Source organism: Gobio gobio (assembly GCF_949357685.1).
Source record: "Gobio gobio genome assembly, chromosome: 20".
Lineage (NCBI taxonomy): Eukaryota > Metazoa > Chordata > Actinopteri > Cypriniformes > Gobionidae > Gobio > Gobio gobio.
Genome location: NC_137113.1, coordinates 6,646,548 through 6,673,678, shown reverse-complemented (window position 1 = coordinate 6,673,678; position 27,131 = coordinate 6,646,548). Strand labels below are relative to the sequence as shown.

The 27,131-nt window shown below is 38.3% G+C and overlaps 1 protein-coding gene across 2 annotated transcripts in view; it reads left to right on the top strand.

Moving 5' to 3' along the window:
• Nucleotides 1–25,741, top strand: part of adam12a (ADAM metallopeptidase domain 12a) — a 173,656-nt gene extending 147,915 nt beyond the window's left edge. For both annotated transcript variants that reach the window (XM_079846048.1, XM_079846049.1), the window contains 8 exons: nucleotides 1,367–1,565; nucleotides 4,993–5,070; nucleotides 9,594–9,702; nucleotides 9,786–9,921; nucleotides 13,173–13,299; nucleotides 17,407–17,604; nucleotides 25,059–25,216; nucleotides 25,542–25,741. In XM_079846048.1, coding sequence (XP_079702174.1) covers nucleotides 1,367–1,565; nucleotides 4,993–5,070; nucleotides 9,594–9,702; nucleotides 9,786–9,921; nucleotides 13,173–13,299; nucleotides 17,407–17,604; nucleotides 25,059–25,216; nucleotides 25,542–25,611 — 1,075 coding nt within the window. In that variant the 3' untranslated portion in view covers nucleotides 25,612–25,741. The remainder of the gene's footprint in view (nucleotides 1–1,366; nucleotides 1,566–4,992; nucleotides 5,071–9,593; nucleotides 9,703–9,785; nucleotides 9,922–13,172; nucleotides 13,300–17,406; nucleotides 17,605–25,058; nucleotides 25,217–25,541) is intronic.
• The last annotated feature ends 1,390 nt before the right edge of the window (nucleotides 25,742–27,131 follow it).

Here is a 27,131-nt window from a genome sequence, read left to right as displayed (position 1 = left end):
ATTAAGTGCTTCACGGATCATATCCTCAATGAAGTAATTACTCTAATGACTGAAGTGGACAGACGGAGAGAGAAATGGGGAACGGACGGTTTTCAGACACTAATGACTCTTTATTTTGGCCGAAGGGACTTGAGCCGCGTTCTGCTCTCTGTCTGTCTGTCTGTCTATCTGTTCTCTTTTTGGACACAACTGCGTGAGAAACTGCCCTGTGAATGCAGTAATTGGTCTTTAGTGGAGAGGATGCCTCATTATTTCTCCATATTTTGGCTGCATTGAAATCAAAGATGTATGTCCCATTACCACCATCCTCTGCGGAGGAAGCACACTTCAGCGCTGTGAAAACACACCATATGTGTCAGTCTGGGAAACTGGCTGATTCATAACTTGGGATCTGTTAGCTATGAAAAAAAAAAATGGAAAAAAAAAACTGTTACACAAAATTTTAAATGAGTGGTTCTGAACTGCAGATCACAACCCAGAAATGGGTCACAGGTCAGTTCGGACAGCTGGGGGGAAATCAAGGCTAGATATAAATGATAAAATGCAAATATATATATATATATATATATATGAGACACACGATGAATGCTATGAATTTCAAAATAAGAGCTAAAAAGGTTTTTTAAAAAACTGTTTAGTGATGTAAACATTAAAAAAAATTATGTTTTTGAAAAAAATCTCATGCATTTAATCACAAATACTGTAAAAACAGGAAGGAATATTGTTAAATATTATTACAATTTAAAATATTTTTTTTTCTATTTTAATACATTTAAAATAGCCATTACTCCAGTCTTCAGTGTCACATGTGACATGATCCTTCAGAAATCATTCTAATATGATGATTTGATTCTCAAGAAACATCTATTATTAATATTATTAATGTTGAAAACATTGTTTTTGCTGCATAACCTTTTTTTGGAAACAATGATACAATTCAAACATTTGTGGTAAGTTTAAAAAATAGAGAGCAAATAAATACTTTTATTAATCAAGGATGCATTAAATTGATCAGAAGTGACAGTAAAGACATTTTTAATGTAAGAAAAGATTTCGGTTTCAAATAAATGCTTTAGTAAATTGAATAGATACATTCAATAAATGCAAGTTAATACTGTTCATTGAACTTTCTATTCATCAAAGAAAAGCATCACAGAAATATGAAGCAGCCCAACTGTTTACAACATCGATAATAATAATCAGAAATGTTTCTTGAGATCATTAGAATGATTTCTGAAGGATCATGTGACACTGAAGACTGGAGTAATGATGCAGAAAATTCAGCTTTGATCACAGGAATGAATAAAACATTTATTAAAATAGAACGCTTTCCATTTCAAAAAGTTTATTGCTGTTGTTTTTGCAGAGATGCTAAATGCGGGAAGATCCAGTGTCAGGGCGGAGCCAACCGGCCGGTGATCGGCACCAATGCCGTCTCCATAGAAACCAACATCCCACTCCAGGAGGGAGGGCGTATCCTCTGCCGTGGGACTCATGTGTACCTGGGAGACGACATGCCGGATCCGGGCCTTGTGCTCACCGGCACCAAATGTGGAGAAAACATGGTAAAGAGAGCAAATGATGAGAAGAAGTAGAAGATAATAGGGCACTTTAAGGGATACGTTTAAGTTTGTCTGCTTTTTCTAATATTTATGATTTATTTGCTCATTTTTACCCATAATATGCAAGCAGGGAGAGCAACAATTAGGGTAAACAGAACAGAGCCAACATAATATATTGCAGATATCATTAATGTCAATATTTAATATACAAAATAATTTAGTCTGATTCAAGGAGAATCAGAATACCAAATCCTGACTGACGAGAGGAGGAGCTGGGGATGGAGAAGGGTAATTAGCTCCAGAGAAGCGCGATAGCTGCTGATAGTACTGAAGGAGCTTATATATGTATATGTGGTGATAGACGTCGTATTCCTAAAGGGTAGACGTGATCAGCTGACAGTCAGCCGATGCAAGTTTGACTAACCTGCCAGAACCAATGCTATACGCTGGATTCTTTTCAATGCAAAACGTCACATTTAAAATGTAAATTAAGCTCATTATAGACAAAACTCATAATTATTTACAAAACTCAGCATTATTTTCCTGGCTGAAGTTATTACTCATAACTTTACTCATGACTAGATATGCATATAATAGTGTATTATGATAAATGTCAAATGTCACATCATGGCAAAACAACAACGTGCTTGTCCATGCTTTGTAAATATCTAGTATTTGATTTGATTTCGCCCTGCAGCTCAGTCTGGAAACCTGCACATTCATTTCTACTGCTTCTGTTCACGAGGGTGCGCACGGCAAAAATGACGTCAGCGCGGAGTGGGCGGTCATGCGCGTTGGGTGCGCAAGACCCTATTTCGCCCGGGCGGTGTGCAGCACATTTTTTGTAACAGCGCGCACGACTCCGCATCCGAAGATGAACGAGTTCTAGGCGAATCTAGCCGAGCCGATCTATGACGTCTCATCACACTGGCTCCCAGTTTGCACATACACAATGTTTCGTGAAATTAGGAAATATTTAAGAGATTGTTAATTTAGTTGTATACATGTGTGCATATATTTTGTTCTCATGTCACAAGTAATATCAAGTTTTACACAATTCTTTTGTAGTGTGGTTTTCGGTGAAGTGTACTAAAATAAATATTATCACCTGTGTACATTAGCCCACTTCTCGACGCTTTTCTTCTCTGTGGTTTATTCATAGTTTTCACGTGTTATCACACGCTTATAGGAACGCCCACCTGGAGGGCAAAACAAGGCTCTCCTCCATTGCCCGCTAGTCATTTTTACCAGGTTTGTAGTCAGTATTAATGCGGTAAGACAGTGATATTAAAATACCAAATTCAATATACACCTTATTGATGTTGCATACTTTGTACAGGAAAGCAGACGAACACAGAATATAAGTGCAACACAAGGTTTCTCATAAGGTGTTTTCCCCATCGAAACCCATTATAAAGAAAACGTGTTGCGTTCATATTCTTGCCTCATCTACTCGCCTGTATATAGTATGCATCATCAAAAAGATGCAAACTGAATTTGATCTTTTAATATCACTGTTTTAGTACATTACAGCACTTTAAGGGTGGGTTGCACTAAGGATTCAGTTCACCTCCGTCTGCTGCTTGATCAGCTCTATAACGGTTTTCCTGCTTAATTAATCTGTGTTTAAAATGAAGTGGTGTAACGACTTTTTAAAATAAAACCCATATCAACAAATCCTTTAAACTTTGCTTAATTTAATCCTGATTGGTGCAACTCACCCTAAAGTGTTTTTCACGTTAAGCGTTTTAAAAACGTCCCGCTGTTTTCAGTGATTGAAATACTGCAGCAGGTGCTGTATATGGATCATAAGTGCCCAAAACGTGCATCTTGTTGACATATTTTTGTTTTAAGATGGAAATCTTGTGCTGCCGTTCTATGCCGTTCTATGGCAGTTTTGCCCTCCAAGGCTCCGCGACAGTCACGTGACTGAAAACTATGGATAGAACAATTACTCTGAGTCGCCCTCTGTTGTTAGAATAGCTCAACGGCGAGCACGTAGAGTATAAACGCCTCGTCCGTTTGGGGAGGAGCGCGTGTAGTCAGCGGAGGCTCGCGCTGCGGAGCCAGGCGAAAGTATAAACAAGGCTTTACACTTTTGTGGGAACCAATCACAGACTGGCTTATCCACCTGCCGTGCTATTGGCAGGTTTAACACGGATAGAGAAGCGATGGGTCGTTGCCCGTTGATCACGCCTCTTGTGGTCTGATTGGTTGAAGGACTATCCAATTGCCTACAGTCATTTCATTTATGCTCGTTTATAAGGCCTCTTGTGCAGTAGAAAATACAGAGCAGTAGACCAGTAGTTCAATCTTACATTGAGCTTGGTCTGGTGATAGCCAGACAAAATATCTAGGGCATTTTTGTCACTTTTGGGGTCATTTTTGCCCCAATCCCTAGTTTCTAACCCTGATTGTCATTAAAAATCTGTAAGAAGTCTTTGCTTCCATGCAAAGTCAAGTGGCAATAACTGCACATATAAGCCCAGTTTTCACCGAAATTACCCGGAACAATTTGTACCTGGAACATTTTTTACAGGAACTTTTTTTCCCCCAGACCTGCAACTGTCTGCGTTTCCACTGCGGTCTAAAGTACCGGGAAGATTAGGCAAATTAGTCCGGAGACGTGGGACTGCGCGCGACTGAGATTCAAGCTGTGCTTCTTTTGCTGGTTATGTATTGGTTTACTAAAGAGGTCATTAACAAAACTGCAGAAAAGAGACGAGCTCTGAAACTAAAGCGTATTCTGAAAGCTCGTAAAGCTAGATTTAAAATAAGACAACGTATGTTATTATCAGCTATTTCGGACATTGACCGTGAGATTGCTCAGACGAACGCGCGCAATCGGACAGAAAGAGCAAGACTGATATTTGCTGAACGCAGAACGAGCCTCGCAAAAGACTTTTAAAAATGCCGGTTGAAATAAAATGCTGCGTGAGCTCAACCAATCAGCATGTTCAGCGCCCAAGTCCCACCCCCGAAAGTTCCTGAACTTTGAAAAATTACTACCTCGCGAGCAGGGTCTTCGGAGGGGGAGATTTTTACCCGGAACTTCATTTAGACCCCGGTTCCTTCGGTCGAAACACACCAGTACCAGCCCAAAGTTCCTAGTTCCTGGGGAAAGTTCCTGCGGTGGAAACGCGGCTTTAGTCAGAACCGAGTCTTGACTGAAATCAGGGATGATAACTAAGGAAAAAGTGGCCTCATTGTTTGCACCATGACATACAGTAACTGGAAATCACCCTGACATCACAGTTTTACAGAAATGAGGTTTTAAACCAATAAATGTGTGTCAAACTGAATTGCATGTGACACATATTTGCTCCTGTGAGGACATTTGGATGGGTCATTGCTGGATGACAGTATGTTTGGGTGGAGTTAAGCTGATGACACAATCATCACTAAATAAAGTCTCTCTGTGTGTTTCCAGATGTGTGTAAACAGACAGTGTCAGAACATCAGTGTCCTCGGGGTTCACGACTGTTCGGCCAAATGCAGCGGACATGGGGTGAGTGTTTATCCGTCCATCACAACGTCTGACTGTCTTTACCACATCACAGTGTCACTTGGAAATTAATCTGAATGGTTGGCGAATGGCAAACACATATGTTGACTTTATGGAACCCAGAAACCAATCTAAATTAACCATGAGAGCTTCATCTCATAGACTTGCATATCAATTTAATAAGCCTGTAGAGTGAAGAAATCTTCCTTATAAGATGAGGGATCTTTGCTGAATCTAATGTGGCGATACTGATCTATTTAAGCTTCTTCTTCTTCTGAGCCAAGATTTAAACAGTATCTCCTCCTTTCAAGCTACCAACCACCAAACTCGGGTCAGACCTTCAGACTGTTCTAATATCTTTTCTAACTGATCAATCTAATGGTTTTCTTAAAAATCAAGATAAAAAAAATCCTAAAAATACCATAGACTTGCTTTGAAGGGGTCAACATTTTAATGAAATAACTCTAATAGAGTTTTTAAGCTTCATCCGATATGTATCTATCACTGGCAAATCTTAATCATGCTACCAACATGCTAGCAACACGTTAAATCATGTTAACAACATGCTAAAACATGTTAACATGATAATTCATGTTAGCAAAGTGATAAAACCTGATAACATGTTAAATCATGCTAACAAACATGCTAATTCATGTTAACAATGTGCTAAATCGTGTTAGCAAAATGCTAATTCATATTAGTAATATGCTAAAACATGCTTACAACATTGGGGTTGTAACTAAACTCTGCAGGACAGTGGCCCTCCAGGACTGAGTTTGGAGACCCCTGTTTTAAAAAATTTTATCAACATGCTAGTATTATATAAAACATGCTACAAATGTGTTACATCATGTTAACAACATGCTAATCATGTTAACAAAATGCTAAAACATGTTAACATAATTCATGTTAGCAATGTGATAAAACCTGATAAAATGGTAAAGCAAGCTATCAACATGCTAATTCATGCTAACAATGTGTTAAATCATGTTAGCAAAATACTGATTCATATTGGTAATATGCTAAAACATGCTAGCAACATGCTAATTCATGCTAAAACATTGGAGTTGGAGCTAAACTCTGCAGTTTGAAGACCCCTGTGTTAAAACATGTTATCAACATGCTAGTATTATATTAAAACATGCTACACGTGTGTTAAATCATGTTAACAACATGCTAATCATGCTAGTAACATGTTAAAACATGTTAACAATGTGTTAAATCAAATAAAGCCGGGCGTTCGAGCTCGCAGATGATTTTTTTCTCTCGGGAGAAATCGCGTGGACATCGTGGATGCTCGTTTGGTCACGGCTCGCAGTGTGTGAGAGGAATTACGAGACGAGCCGAGCACGTTAAGAGCACATCCCAACCTCACGATCATTTTTAAACATGTTTTAAAAATTCGGAGAGTCGGCCCGATTTTCACCAGCATATGGCTGTCCCCTATTGCCAAATCCTGCATAATCACATCACAAAGGCTAGATCGATGAGTAGGCTATAGCTCAGTGGCTGCAACCATACAGTGTGCATACACTCACACACACACACACACACACATACTCACTCACACACGCCCTGGCCTCTCTCTGGTTGTTTCTGTTTGAAAGGAATGGCTGTTCTCTGCTTTTCAACAAATAATTTGAGCACAAATGATTTTTCTTTCTTTTTTCTATCTGAAGCTATAGCAGCAACATTGAATGGTCCAGTGTATGTGTTTATCGAGAAAGTGTACGCCCGCCTTAAAGGAAAATACAGTAAAGTGCAAGTCTGTCAAATAGGCTACATAAAATATAATAAAAACATTATAATTGTTTGATTGGGACATGACTTTTAATGGTGAGACTTTTGTTTTTGCAACCATTCTCTCAAAAAATTATATAAAAATGTATACTTATATTTATTGACCAATATATTTGTTATTGGCTTTCAAATATAAAGAATTAGCGGTTATCATATCGGCCAAAATGTTCATATCGGTGCATCCCTACTTTATATAAAGAGTTGAGTGATGATATACATTTACTATTCCTTCACATAATATTGAAGAACACATATCAAACATATGTCAAATATTGAGCAGAAATATGTTTTGAAGGTGCTGTAACTACTTTTACCATTAATTACTGACTGTTTGGTTGTTTTTACATGATGTTATAATGGTTAAAGTCAGAGCTTTAATGACAAATTGAGTTTCCAGCTCATAATTATGTGTTTGACTATGAGGTGAATGTGATTTTTAGAAGTTAGAAACACAATTATAGTAATTTCGTTGTTCTGTTGTATTGTGTTGTGCATTTTTGAATGGAAAGGCTCAGCGAGAGAATGGAAAATATCTTGCTTATTCACAATGATTTCAAGAAATAATTTTTGTTATGCTGAACATAATTATAGTCATTCTGACATAACGAAATGTCATCTTTATTTCACGTGGTTCTCTCTCTGTATTGTAAATGTAATGTAAGACTCACAAATGCAGCAGCAGAATATGATCACTCCCACCGGGTCAGTCGATCAGCCTCAATAACCTCATTTATGTCCAGCTCAAAGTGCCGTTCATCAGGTTTCTGCTGTGAAACACTCATTTATGTGTTATGCAAAAGGCCTTTGTTTTCAAAGACCAGCAATACATTTATATTATTGTCACAAATGAGCTTAATTTGTGGAGCTTGTTAGTGTGTATTATGCCTCCCATTAAGTCACAACAATGGAAATCCGAGGAACAAAATCGCAATGCATCTTCATGTTTTTGTGACAGGTGCTTTCACTGACCAAATGAACACTAATGTGCATGAAAAAACATCTGCATACTGTCATAGTGACAAATATACTGTACGGTATATGCTTTTTTTCCACCCTTTGTTTCTGGTGATTTTGCACATTTCCATTTCCTGTGAGTTGCTGCTTTTTAAAATCTTCATTCAATTAGGGAAAGCGTGTTTAGATCACTGTAAAATTCAGTCCAGATGAGATCTGTGTAAATATTGAGGGGCGAACCCTGACTGAGCGAATGCGTTTTAGCTCCAGCATTATAAAATATCTCCCAATGAAAGCAGTCTTCCTGAGGAACAGGTTACATGTTTGTGCAGAGATAGTGAGAAACAGATAGTGGAAGTCAATGACTGAGCTCATGAATCTCCAGATTAGATCAAGATGTTCAACATCTGCAGCTCATCAGCACCGAGAGAGAAGAACCAGAAACAAATGCTGCCAAATGGAGGGAAAAGGAAGTGTTGGAGTGTGTTGGTAGATGTTGAGGAGGTGCTCTCTGAAACTTACAGCATGCAAACACACACGTATATAGACCATAAAGACATGAGCAAAGACCAAATTTGGATACTGAATCATTTTCTACAATATTTCTGGCAATCAGTGACAGTCATCTTGTATATTTATGTCATGTTTTCATACGTATTTTATTTCCATTTAGCAATTAAATTGTGAGTTTACTAGGGAGGGGAATCTCAAGAGAATATTTCCAGGTAATATTTCATTAAACCTACTGTATTTTAGGACCATTGATCATTTTCACTTTGTCATTGTGATTATTGTCATGATAATCAACCACGTTTAAACTCCCAATTCTCATTATAGTGAGAATGAATCATATTTTTAATCAGTGTTTTTGTCTTGTTTTCCAGTAAAGAACATCTAAATATCATTAAAACAAGATTAGTTTACTTGAGAAGCAAAGCTGAATAAAATAAGACTTGTTCTCATATTATTTTATCATTTTTATTTTATAATATTTTTATATATAATATTTAATATTAAAATATTTATACATCTTATTTTTCCTTACAGCTTCGGCAAAGTTAGTGGACAAATACTTGCATATTTACATAAATATTTGTATATACAGGCCATACATATACACCGATCAGGCATAACATTATGACCACCTTCCTAATATTGTGTAGGTCCCCTTTTTGCTACCAAAACAGCCCTGACCCATCGAGGCATGGACTCCACTAGACCCCTGAAGTGGTATCTGGCACCAAGATGTTAGCAACAGATCCTTTAAGTTGTGAGGCGGGGCCTCCATGGATCAGACTTGTTTGTTCAGCTCATCCCACAGATGCTCGACTGGATTGAGAGCTGGGGAATTTGGAGGCCAAGTCAACACCTCAAACTCGTTGTTGAGCTCCTCAAACCATTCCTGGACCATTTTTGCTTTGTGGCAGGGCACATTATCTGCTGAAAGAGCCACAGCCACCTGGGAATCAATGAGACTGGGAACACAAGAGCTGCAGTTTTGGAGATGCTCTGACCCAGTCGTCTATAGCCATCACAATTTGGCCCTTGTCAAACTCGCTCAAATCCTTACGCTTGCCCATTTTTCCTGCTTCTAACACATCAGCTTTGAGGACAAAATGTTCACTTCTGCCTAATGTATCCCACCCACTAACAGGTGCCGTGATGGAGATAATCAGTGTTATTCACTTCACCACTAGATCCATCTGAGTATTAATACAGTATTCATAAGGGGTCTGATGTAACTGATGTCTGTGCTGTTGTCTCATGCGCAGGTTTGTAATAATAATAAGAACTGTCACTGCGAGGCTCTGTGGGCTCCTCCGTTCTGTGATAAAGCTGGATTTGGAGGCAGCATGGACAGCGGCCCGATGAGACCGACAGGTATTAAACACGTGTCTGTGATTGTTGTCCTGCTCTTCAAAAGTGTCTGTTCACCTCACAGATGTGTGTGTGTCTCTGTACAGACAGCAGCAGTGTGACGGTGGGCATCCTGGTGGCGTTTCTGTGTCTGCTGTGTGTTGGAATAATCGCGTGCATTAAGAGGAAAACTCTGCTCAGTCTGTTCTTCAGCAATAAGAAGAACACCATCGAAAAACTGAGGTATTAAACCTGCACAGCTGCAATAAACAATCAATTTGAAGGAGCAAGACACCATGAGTGAATATAAAAGGATTTAACAGCTAGTTTTGTTCCCAATAAAGTCCACTTATGCACCTCACAAAGTCATAATTTGGTAACATCTTATCTCGATATTCCACTTTATACATTCTAAAAGCAACTTTGCAACTACATGTCAACTAGCAGTCATTAGAGTATTAATAGACTGTTTGCTTAAAGGATTAGTTCACTTTTAAATAAACTTTTGCTGATAATTTACTCACCCCCATGTCATCCAAGATGTCCATGTCTTTCTTTCTGCAGTCAAAAAGAAATTAAGATTTTTGATGAAAACATTCCAGGGTTTTTCTCCATATAATGGACTTCAATGGGCTCCAAATGGTTCAAGGTCCAAATGACGGTTTCAGCACAGCTTTAAAGGGCTTTAAACGATACCAGATGATGAATAAGGGTCTTATCTAGCAAAACGATCAGCTTCTGCGAGAAACCGAGCAGTATTTATGCTATTATTTTACCTCTTATCAGACGAACGTGATCATCTCTGAGCTCCACCATAACTTCCGCTAAGTGAGGTCAAAATACGAGCGTGATCATAGATGTATACGTAGGTGCCTCATTAGCGCCTGCACGGATCAGTAGAATGAGGCATCTACGGTCGATATATTTATGACCATGCTCGTATAAGTGAGTCAGGGGCGGTTCTAGACCCTTTTTAGGGGGGCTTCAGCGTGTTCTTCAATCCGCAGCAGAGGTGTTTGCGTTCTCTGAGCCTCATTGGTCTGTCACCGCTCATCAATGTCAAAATATTTGCGAAAACCAATCAAATCAGAGTAGGCGGGCTTTATGTCACACATAATCTGCTGAGGCTAAACGCGAATTTTAGCTGCGCAACTCGACGTCAAGTGAGAGAAATATAAGCTAAGACAGCTGCTTCTTTAAGTCAGAAATGTTAAACAAAGACAAAAGTATTCAGGCAATTGAATAAACTTTTGTCTAATTTCGCCATTTTGAATTGACAATAGGCCTATGTAATGTGATTCATAATGTAATTAACAAACAAGAAATATTAACAAAGCCGTTTTCTTCAGATTAGGCATAAGATTAATAATGAATGTGTACATATTGTAAATGAATATTATTCCATTTGTAACCTTCAGTAAATTAAAAAAAAAGCTCAGCTATTTCAGGCTGTATTGGGCATAAGATTAGTAATGAATGTGTTTATATTGTGAATTAATTTATTACACTTACAACTTTAATAACAACTTTAATTAAACACACCTGGTTTTCAGACCAGCATGCTCATGGGCGAACAGATGGGCACGAATTAGGGGTGTAACGATTCGTTTTAACAACGATTCGATTCGTATCACGATTTGAGGTTGTCGATACGATTCAAGGACGATTTTGGTTCATTTAGAACGATACGATCCGAAACGATTCAGTGACCTGAAATCGATTCAGTAACTTTTTAGCCAAAAATTGTGTGACTGAAATAAATATCTGGATACTGGTCAGTGCAGGTGAAGTTTCCTAGATTCCTGTTGTTTCTTGTAAGGGAATCAGGTATCAATTAATTATGGATATAAACAAACAAGTAAACAACAATTAATGGCAAATGCATTCAAATTTTATTTGAATAAAGTGCAACCAACAGTTTAGGTTGAATTAACAGGAAGTTAACCTTTTCTGCTCTCATTTTCAATATTCAATACATTTTCAATAAAAGCACAGTAAGTGCAACCAACATTTCAACAGTAGGTTAACCTGCTACTTCTGCTTTTGTTATCCAACATAATAATATTACAATATTAATATCAAAAATAAAGTGCAACTAACTTCTCTTCAGGTTTAATTAATAGTAGGTTTACCTGCTACTTTTGCTGTTGTGTTTCAACATTAAAATAATACAAATACAATATTAATATCAAAAATAAAGTGCAACTAACATTTCTTCAGTTTGAATAAACTGGCTGAACCTGCTACTACTCTCAGTTTAATAAACAAACAATATTTAACAAAAGATAAAATGTAACCAACTACTCTTCAATGACTCTACATATTTCTTTTTCAAAAATATCAACATGATCTGACCGCAGAACACTTCTCTGTACGTTCACTATGTTGCCAGCAGTACTAAAAACTCGCTCTGCTGGCACACTGGTGTCAGGAATGCACAGGTAACATTTAGCAAGGGTTGAAAGTACAGGTAACACGTTAATAACTTAGCTCTTTCTCCTGGTGACTTGATCATTTCTCGCTGGTTGGCTTCTCCTCTGCCATACGCCATGCTGTTTTGTTTTCTTAGCGCTGCTGCTGGTGCGTGCGTTGCGATGATGTCACAGATAGGCAGACTGAATCGAGTAACGTTTAACGCCTTTATCATTAAAAGTGCTAAGAAAAAACATCCATTTAAAGTCTGACGTGCTTAAATCCAATGCGTTATTTCCTATGATCGATACAATCGATTGATTACCTTTTAAAACGATGTTAGATCGATATATGTCGTCCGGAAGGCCAACTTGCCGAGCACAGATCGATGTAGTTAGATCATAGGAAAATAAATCGATACATCGATGTAGTAGATGAATCGTTACACCCCTAGCACGAATGCATTTGCTATTTAATCAACGTGGCGCTGGACGTGAAAATGATAACTGCGTTGGGCTGAAACTAGCAAAAAAACATGTGCGTCACGCCTGGGTGTATGACAGGGCCTAAATGTTACCCATAATTTTGTTTTTCAAGACCATTTTCCGATTTTTAGAACTAAACAGGCTGTTTTTGCTACTCTATGTAAATGAGTTGCATTGTGATTGGCTAACCTCTATGTACTGCCACTGCCATAGTTCATTATGTTAATCGGTCAGGGCAAGTTCCTAAATTCTGAACATGCATTGATATGTAAATGTGGGTTCATTTGCACATGATTGCAATGCCATAACCATACAAATTTCCATTTGCAGCCTGGGAATGGCTTTACATTTTTAAGTACAATAATGCACAACATTATTGCAATATCCTATATTATCACTGTTTTATTAATTAAACCACTCGTACACATACTTTATCACTAAAAACACCTAAATAACCCATTAAGTATTATGCAATCATTTAAGACATTTCTCCTTATAGTTTGGCATGAGGGTTCTTTAAAACACTAGAATTCTATATAGAACCCCATTGAATCTTTTTTTTCTAAAGACTGTTCTCTCTTTTTCCTTTTTCTGCAGGTCTGTGGGACCCAACAGGCTGAACAGTCCAGCTCATACACACACTGGCACTCAAACACACTCGATGTACAGAACGTCTCCTCAACGTCAGACTACAGCTTTACCACAAAGTGCCAGCATTTATAAGGTGTGTGTGTGGCCTGGTAAAGCCTACGTTATGGGGACAAAATGCCCCCACAAAGATGGCAATATCTGAAATCCTTGTGGGGACATTTTTTGGTCCCCATGAGGAAAACATCTTCTAAATCAGACTAAGTGATGTTTTTTGAAAATGTAAAAATGTAGAATGTTTCCTGTGATGGGTAGGTTTAGGGGTACGGGTAGTGTATGGGGATAAAATATACAGTTTATACAGTATAAAAACCATTATGTCTATGGAAAGTCCCCATAAAACATGAAAACCCAACATGTGTTTATGCTGCTCTCCTCCCTCATCACTCATCTGTATACACACATATGCATATATTACACATCCCCTCAAACACATAGAGCGAGAGACAGGCATAAACATATTTGTGCATACACAACACGCGTGCATAATGTGTCTCTTCATTATAATTGTCACATGACAATTGCCACTCATCTCACACTCCAGAGGTTTGTTTAATAAAAAACCCAACAAAGATAAATGGAGCATTCAGCGTTTGAAACCTGCTTTAGCTGTCAGACCACACAAGCTCTATACAGCAATTCACAAATTGCTGGAAAATCAGTGGAGGCAGATGCCTGTCAGCCAGATTGTGGATGCATTTGTGATCTCAGGCTTGTTGTTGAGAAAAGCAGTTCAGATCTGTGATTAGAGGATGTGAGAAGTACCACGACTGACCCCTGTGGAGCAGCAGATGCCATATTACGTAGTCAGAGTGAGATTGATCAAAGGTTTGGGGTCAGTTTTTAATGACTTTTATGCTCATCAAGGCTGCATTTTTTAATCAGAAATACAGTAAAAAAAAAGTAAAATTCTTAACTGTTTTCTATTTGAATATACACTGCCGTTCAAAAGTTTTTGATCGATAAGATTTTTCATGTTTTTAGAAGAAGTCTCCTCTGCTCTCCAAGGCTGCATTTATTTGATCAAAAATACAGCAAAAACTGTAATATTGTGAAATATTTTTAAAATTTAAAATAACTTTTTTCTTTGTGAATATATTATAAAATGTCATTTATTCCTGTGATGTAAAGCTGTATTTTCAGCATCATTACTCCAGTCTTCAGTGTCACATGACCATTCAGAAATCATTCTGATATGATGATTCGCTGCTCAAGAAACATTTATGATTATTATCAATGTTGAAAACAGTTTCCGATTCTTTGATGAATAGAAAGTTCAAAAGAACAGCATTTATGTGAAATAATTTTTTTTGTAATATCATAAATGTCTTTACTGATTCATTTAATGCATCCTTGCGGAATAATAATTTAATATAAAATTAAAATAAATTACACTGGCCCCAAACTTTTGAACAGTAATGTAGTTCAGCCAAAAATTACTTTGTTTCTTCTGTGGAACTTAAAGAGGCAGAATGTTCACGCTGCTCTTTAACATGTAAACAGACAGTGACAAAAATGACAAAAACCCACCATATTATTTATATAGAATATAATATTGTAAGCAGTGTTGGGGGTAACGCATTACAAGTAACTTGAGTTACGTAATCAGATAACTTTTTCAAGTAACTTGTAAAGTAAAGCATTACTTTTCAAATTTACAACAAAATATCTGAGTTACTTTTTCAAAAAAGTAACGCATGTAATTTTTCCGCATTTATTTGACTGACAGCTCTCCTGCCCCCATGTTGAGAAAAATTGTGAGTAAGTGCAGAGGCGTTGTGTGTAAACATGATGGTTATTGTTTTTCCTAGACTAAATGTGAGCATTTATTCATCTCACTTGCGCAATAAAGATTCAGTACTCCTCAAAATGAATAAAATCAGTCAAATGCAAAATCAGAATACTATGCAAACCTTCAATAATTAAATGTTAAATAAAACAAATATTTGTATGCATTTAATACCTTTATTGACCAATGTCTTGCTGCTGACCTTTGATGATTCAGTTAAACCATGAGCAAAATTTAATAGATTTTTTTGTTTTTATTGGTAAAACTTTTTTCTCCTGCGTCCTATTCTTCCCAAAGGGGTAATCCAGCACCCGGAAAGCGTACCTTCCATAGGGGCAGCTATTGCTCACCAAACCATCACCTGCTGTTAGCATCCCATTGACTTCCATTCATTTTGGCGTCACTTTGACAGCGAATAACTTTACATCTGAGGCATTTAAAGACTCCATTTGTCCATTGTTTATTTCTAAAGAAACACGACAATGTATAAAAGGCTCCATTAACTTGTATCTTACACTATCGCCCCGTATTAGCCATTTTTGTAAAAAATAGGCTAACGATTGCGTCATAACCACGCCACTCTTTGTTGCTCAGTAGAGAAATTACCATACAGACAGGAGGAGAAGCTCGCAGGCAATCTTTCACTGTCTATGAGGCAATCGGGGGGACGTGGAGGCATAAAGTCTGATAAAGTCAAGGGAGAAGCATGGGGAGAAGCCCATAGAGAGCCAAAATATTTCATCAACGTGATTCAGATTTCACTTTGCACAACTACTAGGAGACTTACAACTGTCAGACTGGTTGCTCACGTCACATCTACGTCTTCAAGCTCAGTCTGAGGCTGCGCAGTACATCAGCCATCAGGAAGTGAGTGCTTCTACTTGACTTCACTTTTCCCCGTCTGAGCCTATGGGGTCGCTGTGTCCATTTCTTTTATGGTCTATGATTCTTCCATTATCCAGAATGGCAGCACAGCACAGCAGAGCTGCCCCCTCTACTGTTCATGTGTGAATTTGCATTTTTACCACAGCCTGGGGCTTAATATTTAAATTTTGTTATGAAGAGGTCTTTATATTTGCACCAAAATATAACTTTTTTGTTATAAAAACACAAAAAACAAGCCCAGCCCAAGTGAGAAAAAGTAACGCAAAAGTAACGTAACGCTAGCCTGACAAGCCAGACCCACATCCAGATGTTGGGTCTGGGAACACGCCATTGGCAGGGCTCAATCTGAGGGGCGGGATAAACTGTCGTCTTTCAAATTCCCTCTGCACGCAATAGGATAGCGCCACAACCAACCAGAGCAACGAAGAAGGTGAAGCGGAGCTAGTTGATAGCTTAAACTTTCGCTGTATCCGGTCGGCAAAATTCAGAACACATCTTCCTTTCAGTGCTGTTCTTTGTTCTTTCCTCAAAGAAAAGCTGAACTCCAAGTCTTCCAGAGTCACGGCCAAAGCCGGTTCGAAAGACCGCCGTTCGCCAGCTTCTTTGTTTACAAGTAGAACGCGGAAGCGCCGCAACTCTGCCGTCATCATGTTAAGCCCGCCCACCGACTCTATACATGATGTGATTGGCCTGACTAGAGTTTGATTTTTCCAGCTCGCAAGCCAACGGAGAGTTGCTAGACAGCCAGGCTGCAAATTATATTTGCTCCCGCTAGTGTGCGTCTAGATTTCTAGGCTAACGTAACGCATTTCTTTTCTTAAAAAGTAACTAAGTAACTCAACTTAGTTACTTTTTAAGTGAGGAATGCAATATTGTAATGCATTACTTTTCAAAGTAACTTTCCCCAACACTGATTGTAAGTACTATATTCTGGAGCTTTGAGGAGCAGGCTGAAATTTAAGTAGTAGTTCAATAATAATCTTACTTAGTTCTCAAATCTTGTTTCTACTTCTGCATATTCAAACTGGCATGCTTTTCTGTTCCAAGGAACAAAGAAAATTAAACAAAAGTAAACAAGTAAATGTCGTTTTTTGGTGTACTGTTCTTTTAAGAGCGACTGCAGTATCTGGTCCTCATAATGTGTGATGGTAACAGGATAGAGAGGATGTAGGTCTGTTTGATGTTAGGCAAGGTGAGGTTATACAGACACACACACGGTTTCTGTCTCTCATCTCCTTTTGTTCTTGTCACATCTGGCTGCAGGTCAAGAGCATAAAGCTCTTCTGATGTGTGTGCGTGTGCTCATATGAGACTCATTTGTATCATTTAAAAGGATAGTTCTGCCAAAAATGAGTCATCATTTACTCACCCTCAAGTCTTTCCAAACCCTCCTTTCTTCTGTGGAAGAGAAAAGGAGATGTTAGGCGGAATGCACATAGTGTCAACCAAACATTATTGGAAGCTTGTGTGACCTGAACTCATTGTGAAGTGTGTTTTCTCTCTGTCCAGCCTCAGTCTCCTCTCCAGACGGTGGGTTCTGTGGTCCCGTCTCATGGCCTCCGCCGTCTGCCCCAGTGCCCTCCGGTCCACCTCTCTCACCCGCTGCCACTGACGCCAACACACACACCCAGAGCCCCCCCATCAGCACTCCCAGCGGGAGCGGCTGTCCGCGGCCTGGCCTGCCAGAACGTCTGCAAGATCGCCATGGTGAGTATGTGTGTATAAATATGCCAGTGATAATTAGAACGCTGCAGAAATTGCATATATAAAACTAGATTTTATTTTGAGTTTTAGGGTGTTCCTGGTGGTAGTTAGGTGGTTGCTAGGGTGTTCTGTGTGGTTCTGGGTGATTGATTAGCCGTCGATAGGGTGGATGATGGTTGCTTAATAGGGTGTTGCTAGGTGGTTGCTAGGGTGCTCTGCATGGCTGCTAGGGTGTTGCTAAGATGTTTTGGGTGGTTGCTAGGACATTTTGGGTGGTTCTGTTTGTTTGCTCTGGGTATTGTTGGGTGGTTTCAATGGTGTTCTAAATGGTTACCAGCTACAATGTTGCTAGGGGGTTGCTAAGATGTTCTGGGTGGTTGCTATGATGTTGCTAAGATGTTCTGGGTGGTTGCTAGGGCGTTGTTAGGACATTCTGTGTGATTCCGTTTGTTTGCTAGGGTATTGTTGGGTGGTTTCAAGGGTGTTCTGCATTGTTTTTAAATGGTTGCTAAGATATTTTGGGTGGTTGCTAGGACATTCTGGGTGATTCTGTTTGTTTGCTCTTGGAATTGTCAGGTGGTTTCAATGGTGTTCTAGGTGGTTGCTAGGGTGTTCTGCTTTGTTTTTAAATGGTTGTTAAGATATTTTGGGTGGTTGCTAAGACAATCTGGGTGGTTCTGTGTGTTTTCTAGGGTATTGTTGGCTGGTTTCAATGGTGTTCTAGATGGTTGCTAGGGCGTTGTTAGGTGGTTGCTAAGATGTTTGGGGTGTTTGCTAGGACATTCTGGGTGGTTCTGTGTGTTTGCTCTTGGTATTGTCAGGTGGTTTCAATGGTGTTCTAGGTGGTTGCTAGGGTGTTCTGCATTGTTTTTAAATGGTTGCTAAGATATTTTGGGTGGTTGCTAGGACATTCTGGGTGGTTCTGTTTGTTTGCTCTTGGTATTGTCAGGTGGTTTCAATGGTGTTCTTGGTGGTTGCTAGGGTGTTGTTAGGTGGTTGCTAAGATGTTTGGGGTGTTTGCTAGGACATTCTGGGTGGTTCCGTTTGTTTGCTAGGGTATTGTTGGGTGGTTTCAGGGGTGTTCTAGATGGTTGCTAGGATGTTGCTAGTGTGTTCTGCATGAGTTTTAAATGGTTGCTAAGATGTTTTGGGTGGTTCTGTGTGTTTGCTAGAGTATTGTCAGGTGGTTTCAATGGTGTTCTATATGGTTGCTAGGGTGTTGCTGGGTGGTTGCTAGGGCATTGTCAGTCGGTTGCTAAGGTGTTTGTGTGGTTTCTAGGGCATTCAGGATGGTTCTGTGTGGTTGCTAGGGTATTGTTAGGTGTTTTCAAGGGTGCTCTGCCCAGTACTGGATCATTGCTAGGGGTATTGTTAAGTTCTGGGTGGTTGCTAGGGTATTTTTAGGTGGTTGCAATGGTGTTCTGGATTGTTGCTAGTGCATTAAGTTGTTGCTAGAGAGTTGCATGTGGATCTGGGTGATCGCTAGGGTGTTCAGGTTATGGTTGCTAGGTGGTTTCTTACTGGTTCAAGTGAAAAGCAGACTTGGGTCCCTCCTTCAATGTGTGTCTAGGGAACCTTTTTTTCTTCCACCCGTTTTATTGTCCAGCAGGAAAATTATTGTGATACTGAGAAAAATAATACCACTCCAGTTTGATTGATGCTTACAGTTGGGGGCTTGTTCAAATCAATGAGCAATAGCACCACTGATAATAACATTGAATACACTTCTATACATGTCAGCAGGTACATAGTACTTTTATTATTTCATTTATTTTCATGGTTTTCTCATTCCCAAGCAGTGTTCCAATGGTGAGTTAGAGCTCATTTTTAGTGCACAATGTAATATTTTATAATAGATTTACAGTTTAATGTTGGAGCTCCAGTGGTGTGAACAGGCCTCTTTCATTAGACCACTGTGCTGTGTTAAATCTCAAGTGTGTTCAGAGGTTCATGCAATCCAAAGAAAACGCAGGATGAAGCTGGCCAGCCAATAGAGACAGAGGGAGTCGATCAGAAAGGTTTTGACATGGCTTAAAATAGTCAGCCTCAGACAGATTGACAAACTCAATTTGAAAATGTATTAGCCTACTGTGGGCAGGTCATTGATCGGCTTATGTTCAATAGGGAAATAACGAACATTTTACTTTTAAACCCACTTTTCACTCGCCTGGCACAATAATATCTTGAAATTGGGATCATTTAGGGTTTTTTCTCAGTGTGAATTGATATATTTGAATAATTTGATTCATTTATTTACAGTCTTAATGTAAACATGTTTAAAGGTGCAGTATGTAATATTGCTAGTGGTTGAAATGGGTACTGCAGTTCAGATTCAAAATATTGAAAAAAGTTGTTTGCCCCGCCCTCTCCTCCTCAGACTTGACGCTCATGCAGGTTGCCAGATTGAGGACACACAACAGGAATGAGCGCAACTGACCGTTCGCAAAGACCCGCCCCCTTTAGTTACTGTTGCTATGTCCAAAAAGCCATGGCGCTCTCAAACCACACACACGTTCTCACGTAGAGAAAATACATCGAGGACACTGACAACACACCGACAGACAGGACAGAGCAGGTTACTTTTGATATGAAATAAAGTCTCAACTTTGAAATTGTCATTTTTTAAAGAAATTTAAACAATAAATAGCGTTTTGTGGCTCTTTACCTGAGGCGCTACTGCGATCATGACACATTAAAGCTGCTCGTGAACCGATTATCTCTCATAGTTCATTGATAAGCATGACATAAACATGAATGAACACTAAAAGAAATGTTGTTTCAACCGCGGAAAGACGTCAGTACACACCGTTTTTTTCCAAGTTCAAGTCCACCAACGTTAATCTACTAACTCTCCTGACTGCTTTGTCGGACAAAACGGCAGATTCGGCAATGTGATTGGTCAGATTGCCTGTCAATCAAACTTGCGGCGAAGGGTGAATTGACAATGGAAAGTGCCGTGACAAGCTTTTAGGGCTGTTCACACAGAACGCATTTTTCCATTCCAATGCGATACTTTTCCATTGTTTTTCAATGTAAACGCATTAGATGGGCTCGTATGACTGTTGCGCTTGCATCTCGTGTCTTTTGCAGCATCTCGCGCATGACATTGCGTTCTAAAAACACACCCCATTCCACTGCCTGTATCTCGTGTTTTCAAAGCATAAAACATGTTCTGTGTGAATGGCCCCTTACACTGTAAATGCAACTCCAATTGGTGGAGTAAGGGGCCAAGCCCAACCCCTGAAAAACAACCCCCACACCATAATCCCCCCTCCACCAAACTTTACACTTGACACAATGCAGTCAGGCAACCGCCAAACCCAGACTCGTCCATCAGATTGCCAGACAGAGAAGTGTGATTGGTCACTCCAGAGAACCCGTCTCCACTGCTCTAGAGTCCAGTGGCGGCGTGCTTTACCCCACTGCATCCGGCGCTTTGCATTGCACTTGGTGATGTAAGGCTTGGATGAGCTGCTCGGTCATGGAAACCCATTCGATGAAGCTCTACACACTATTCTTGAGCTCATCTGAAGGCCACATGAAGTTTGGAGGTCTGTAGCTAATGACTCTGCAGAAAGTTGGCGACTTCTGCGCACTGTGACCCTCAGCATGTGCTGACCCCGCTCTGTGATTTTACGTGGCTGAGTTTCTGTTGCTCCTGATTGCTTCCACTTTGTTTTAACACCACTAACAGTTGACAGTGGAATATTTAGTAGTGAGGAAATTTCCCGAATGGACTTATTGCACAGGTGGCAACCAATCACGGTCCCACGCTTGAGTTCTCTGAGCTCCTGAGAGCGACCCGTTCTTTCACAAATGTGTGTAGAAGCGTCTGCATGCCTAGTGCTTGATTTTATACACTTGTGGCCGTGGAAGTGATTGGAACACCTGAATTCAATGATTTGGAGGGGTGTCCCAATACTTTTGGCAATATAGTGTCTGTTCAAGTGTTCGTTTTTCCAATAAGTTATTTGCTGTAAAAATGGGTGTAACGTCATGATTGACAGCTGTGGTTGCGATTGAGTTTGCTGGAGCGAGAGTGTGTGTGGACCTCCCCTCATGATCACCACCGCCCAGGCTCAGTCCGAACGATGTACATTTCATGGCTGCAATACGCTGTGTTTTCCGCCAAATGGCAACCTGTGGTGTCGAAATACTATTGGGTAAACTGGCAGTGGGTGGGATCACACAGACCAACACAAAAACAGACATTCTGACACGTATCAAAGTAGAACTGTCTGTTTTCAGAGAAACAAATATTTGAACTAAGCATGTTTCCTAAATCTCTGCAGACATATGGTATTTTTATGCTCTAGTACAGTCAAAAACATGACATATAGCATCTTTAAATGGCTGGAAATGCGTGTGTGGCGTTCAGTCACCTCAGACATTTATCTTTAGTAAGTGAATAATGATCTTAATCTTTCTACCATTTGTAAAAATCTCATTAAATGAGGCTCTTACAATCAGTGGCAACAAAGGATAGAAAAGTGTGCATTAAATAACGCCGGCTAGAATGGAGTTGTTAATTACCTGAGGTTCTTTCTCAGATGAGGTTTATATGCAGTCGGGTGAAGATGAGCCTGTCTGTTGTTTGATGAATTGTCACAATTTGTTGGTTTGTCCTATAAAAACCTGCTTGTAAAAGAAGAGCCATTGTCTCTTTTATAAGAAGCTCTGTGGAGAGACAGGTGAGGATGAGCCGCCTCAAGAAAAACAACACAACCTCATTAAAGCAGCCAGGAACCAACAAAACTCCAACACTTTCATCCAAAGTGACTTGCATAATGCATTGCATTCAAAGTTTACATTTGATCAGATCATCACCTGGAAATTGAAACCATGACCTTGACCATATTTATTAATTTTTTCTTTTCTTTTTTTGTCTGTTTAAATAACTAGAGAATAAAAAGTTCTTAATGGAACTAAAAACGATTTTATACAGCGTCAGACTCTAAAACACTATTTTTGGTGCAGATTTGTTTTTTATTTCTTTTTAAATTAATTAATATACATTTAGTACAATTAATTAATGTTAATTTAATTTGTATGCATATCAAGAACGAACCTAAACAACAATATTTGTTCTTTTTTAAATGTTTTTGAAAAAGTATTTTATGCTGGCTAATGTTGCGTTTATTAGATCAATAATATAGTAAAAACAGTAATGTTGTAAAAAAATATTATTATATTTAAAATGACTGTTTTCTATTGTGATATATTATAAAATGTAATTTATTCCAGTGATCAAAGCTGAATTTTCAGCATCATTACTCCAGTGTCTTTAGTGTCACATGATCCTTCAGAAATCTTGCTGACCCCAAACCTTTAAACTGTATTGTACCTTTAAAGGTGCAGTGTGTAGTATTTATGAGGATCTATGGACAGAAATGCAATATAATATACATATCTATGTTTTCAGTGGTGTATAAAGACCTTACATAATGAACCGTTATGTTTTTATGACCTTAGAATGAGCCATTTCTATCTACACACACCGCGGGTCCCCTTACAGTGAAGTCGCCATTTTGTACCGCCATGTTTCTACGGTAGCCCTAAATGGACAAACTTCTCTACAGAGCGCTAGCCACTCTCTGCTGTCTCAGACGACGACATCTTTGTCCTGTGTTGGCCACCGTAGCTTCTCTATGTGCTCCGAAAGGGAGGGGTAAGCGTTTGCAATTCGCAAACCCGACTAGATTCCGCTAATATTTACAAACTGCACCTTTAAACTCAAACACAATATAGTCAGTTTGGGTGAATTAATCCTTTAAATATAATCAGATATCAGTGACATCATGTGTTTGAGATCTGGCAGGACATTCATCCCATGTTAGACTCCTTCCTGCAAGGTTTCTCAAGACCTTTTTATCAGCCACAAAACAACTCTCTGTCGTCAGCAATCATGCAACGCTTGAGATATGAGCAGTTCAGAGCATTTCCTTTATTACATTTTAAAGGACAGAGGGAAGTGAGCAGTGAAATCATGTTTGGATCTCTGGAGCTGAGGTGAGATGATGATGATGATGATGATGATAAGAGAGAGAGAGAGAATGAGGACCAGATGGAGAGCAGGTAGCAGGTTATCGTTACGTCATAGTCCGCGTGTAGATTAGGAACATATGAGCATGTCACATGACCTATGGAGAGCGTTTCTATGGCAGCAGTGAAGCCACATACAGCAGTGACGCTCGATTGGCTTCTACTGCCCTCCGGTGGACGCTCAAAATAAGGGAACTTGTATATATAACTTATTAATGTAATATTATTAATATATAATTTCATTATTATAATTTTTTTAAATATATTTTTATATAATTCATTTATTTTATTCACTTGTTTGTTTATTTTGGCATGTTGTGTGTGTGTATACTTTAGTATTTGAACCAAAGTCCCTTTATAAAGTCTTAGTTTGAACCCAATTTACATCTTTTCTGAAAGAGACATGATTTACTGCAGTGTCCTTTTTTGTATTATTTATTATTATAATAGTATTTATTCATATTTTGAATTAGCTATTATTTTAATAATTAATAATTTCAGTTTACACTTTAGTTTAAATTCTATGTCCTTTTATAATAATAATAATAATAATATATTATATAAGTTTTGCCATCTAATATTGATATTTTATTTTACTTCAGGTTTATTTCAATGACTTAAAATGCTTTTGAATAGTTTAAATTTTTTTTAAATGTAATATTTTATTTCAGATTTATTTCAGTTTACCAAAAAAAAATTTGGAATAGTTTTAGAGAACAAAACATATTTTTTATATTTTATTGTTTTATTTTATTTCAGGTTATTTCAATTATTGGAAAAGATTTTTGGATGAAAAATATCACCCTAAACCATTTTAAAAGGGTTTTTTCTTTTTTGCATTGACATTTTTTATTATTTAAAAAAATATTTTGAATAGTTTTAGTGAACAAAGCATTTTTTCAGATTTATTTCAATTACCGAAAACGATTTTGTGTTGAAAAAAAGATCACCTCAAAGTAAAATAAAAAATAATAAATAACATTTTGCATAAAGAGAAATAGCCATTTTAAATGTTTTTTTTTTTTTGCATTGTGACATTTCTAAACAAAACATATTTTTTTCATCAAATATTTATATTTAATTTTATTTCAGCTTTATTTCAATTACCAATTTTAAAAAAAAAAGATATATTTTAGTTTTAGTTAATAACACTGATTTTTTTCATCTCATTTATATTTTATTTCAGCTTTATTTCACTTACCGAAAAAAAAAAGTGTTGATAATTTAGTTAGTAACAATATGGATTTACTGGAATCTTTTTCTCTGGAGAGATGTAAGAAAAGTCTCCAAAAATCTCATGTCATGGAATATATGAAAGATCTCCTCTGTCACAATGTACATTAATCTTGTTTGCTAAATGAATAAATATATCCCATGTGACACTATGTGTATTCCTCCTCTACTCATCTCTACAGGCGTTTGAGAAGCCCAGTCCACCGCAGAAGCCTCTTCCCGCTGACCCACTGGGTCGAAACGTCCGGGTGATGCGTAACCCGTCCGCTGTCCGACTTCCTGCTCCTATCCCGACCCCGGCCGCCCCCCGACCTGCTCCGCCTCACCCGCAGCCCTGCAGGTACACACACACACACACACACTCATCTGCCGAACATCTCAGATCAAGGGCTCGTTCCTACAGTCTGGTGGATTTTATGTCCTCATGAAACAATAATGCATATTTTACATAAAATATTAATACAGCCTCTAAACCCCTCCTTTCTGAGAGCCTGCTCTGCTCTGATTGGTCAGATGGCCCAGCCTAATGTGATTGGTCTACTTTGATTGGGGTTAGGGTTAATTTTTCCCCCCAGCAAACCTGCTCAGTCCAACATCTACCAAACTATAGGAATGACCCAAAGATGATGGATGCATTTATGATTAACCTATTAATGGATTTGCAGGCCTCCACCTAAACAGCCGCCCACCTTGCCGAAGCCTCACTTCACAGCCGGAGTGAAGTTCAGCAGCTGAGAGCCGGACCGAAGGGATTTCGTCCCTGGAGACACTCGCTTTTTGCACTATGAACCTCTGCGGGACACATCATGTGTCAGAGTCCTGGGGTGAGGGGTGACCTTTGACCCCTGCGGTGCTCTCCCTCTAAACGGTGCTATGAGTCCAAGCTCAGGTACATGTCACGCGTTATTTATGTCGGTTTCGAGTGTATTTATTTGAGCACAGTGCACTGTGGTTGACACTTTCTCAATCGTAGCAATCGGTGGTTCGCCTACGTTGACCTGATTGTCCTTTTGTTGTTGTTGCTATTGTTGTTGTTTTGACCTTTTTCGACTGTGTACCAGCAGAGAAAAGAGAAGACGTGAACTGCGTCATGTGGACGCTAAACTGGATTGAAGCCAGATTTAAATGGAAACGTCAATTGGGAGTTGTACTTTGCAAATGGTTCTGAGTCTGTGATGTAATTTGGTATGTGAAAAGGGCTTTTTTAACAATTTAATATGATTTAATAGCCATTTTTATTATATATTTCAGACATGATTAAGCCTGAATTAGGATTGCAGTGATACTTAAGGGATGTTGAAGGAACCGACATGAAAATACTTTGATATGAGGTTGAATCTCACAAAAACATGTCCGGGTCACATTTCACCCCAAAGTAAAGGGAAAAAAATACATAAAGAATGTATTTTTTTTTTTGTTGTTGTTGCATTGTGACTTGTTTTTATAACATTATTTTCCCCCTCAAATTCTCATGACTGTAATACATCTGAATATTTAATTATTAATAATGATAATTTTTAATTTGAATGATCTATATATCATTACTAATATACAGTCATTGACACATTGATACAGTAAAACTACTATATATATGAGAATCATAAAAGATCATTAGAATTGAAAGAAAATCACACAGATTAGTTGTTTTTGTTTTTTGTATTTAAATCAGAATATAAAAGCAGTAACATTACCAAAAATAATGTATAAATTTTAGTTTAAAATGTATTATTATTATTGTTGTTTTTTCTGTGCATGAATGAGATTTTGAGTGCAAATTGTATAAATTAAATATAATATAAATTCTATAAAATTGTTATAGAAATCTTAATGTTCTTAAAACTAAGTTTCATTTTCTATTCAAGTATAGTCACCTTTATTTTTATATTGCTTTTATACAGTAGATAATAAACAGCAAAATTAATGTACGTCTCCTTGTTTTGGATAAAAGCATCTGCTAAATGATTAAATATAAATGTAATGAAGCAAATATTCATGCTAAAATAGGGTGAATTTAGCCAAAAAGTGTCCCAATCACCCTGAATTCACCCTATATCCAAAATATAAATATATTTATGCTAAATTAAAAACAAAATCTGGAAAATTATCGGGGTAGGATGATGTTCATGGCTGCATTGCAATAATGAGAAGTTGGTTGAAAAATGTGTTTAAAATATCACAATGCAAACAATCATAAGGGTCCTCAAAACAGGCTTCATTGTTGTAAAAAACCCTTTTGACTTTGAGGTGAAATATGA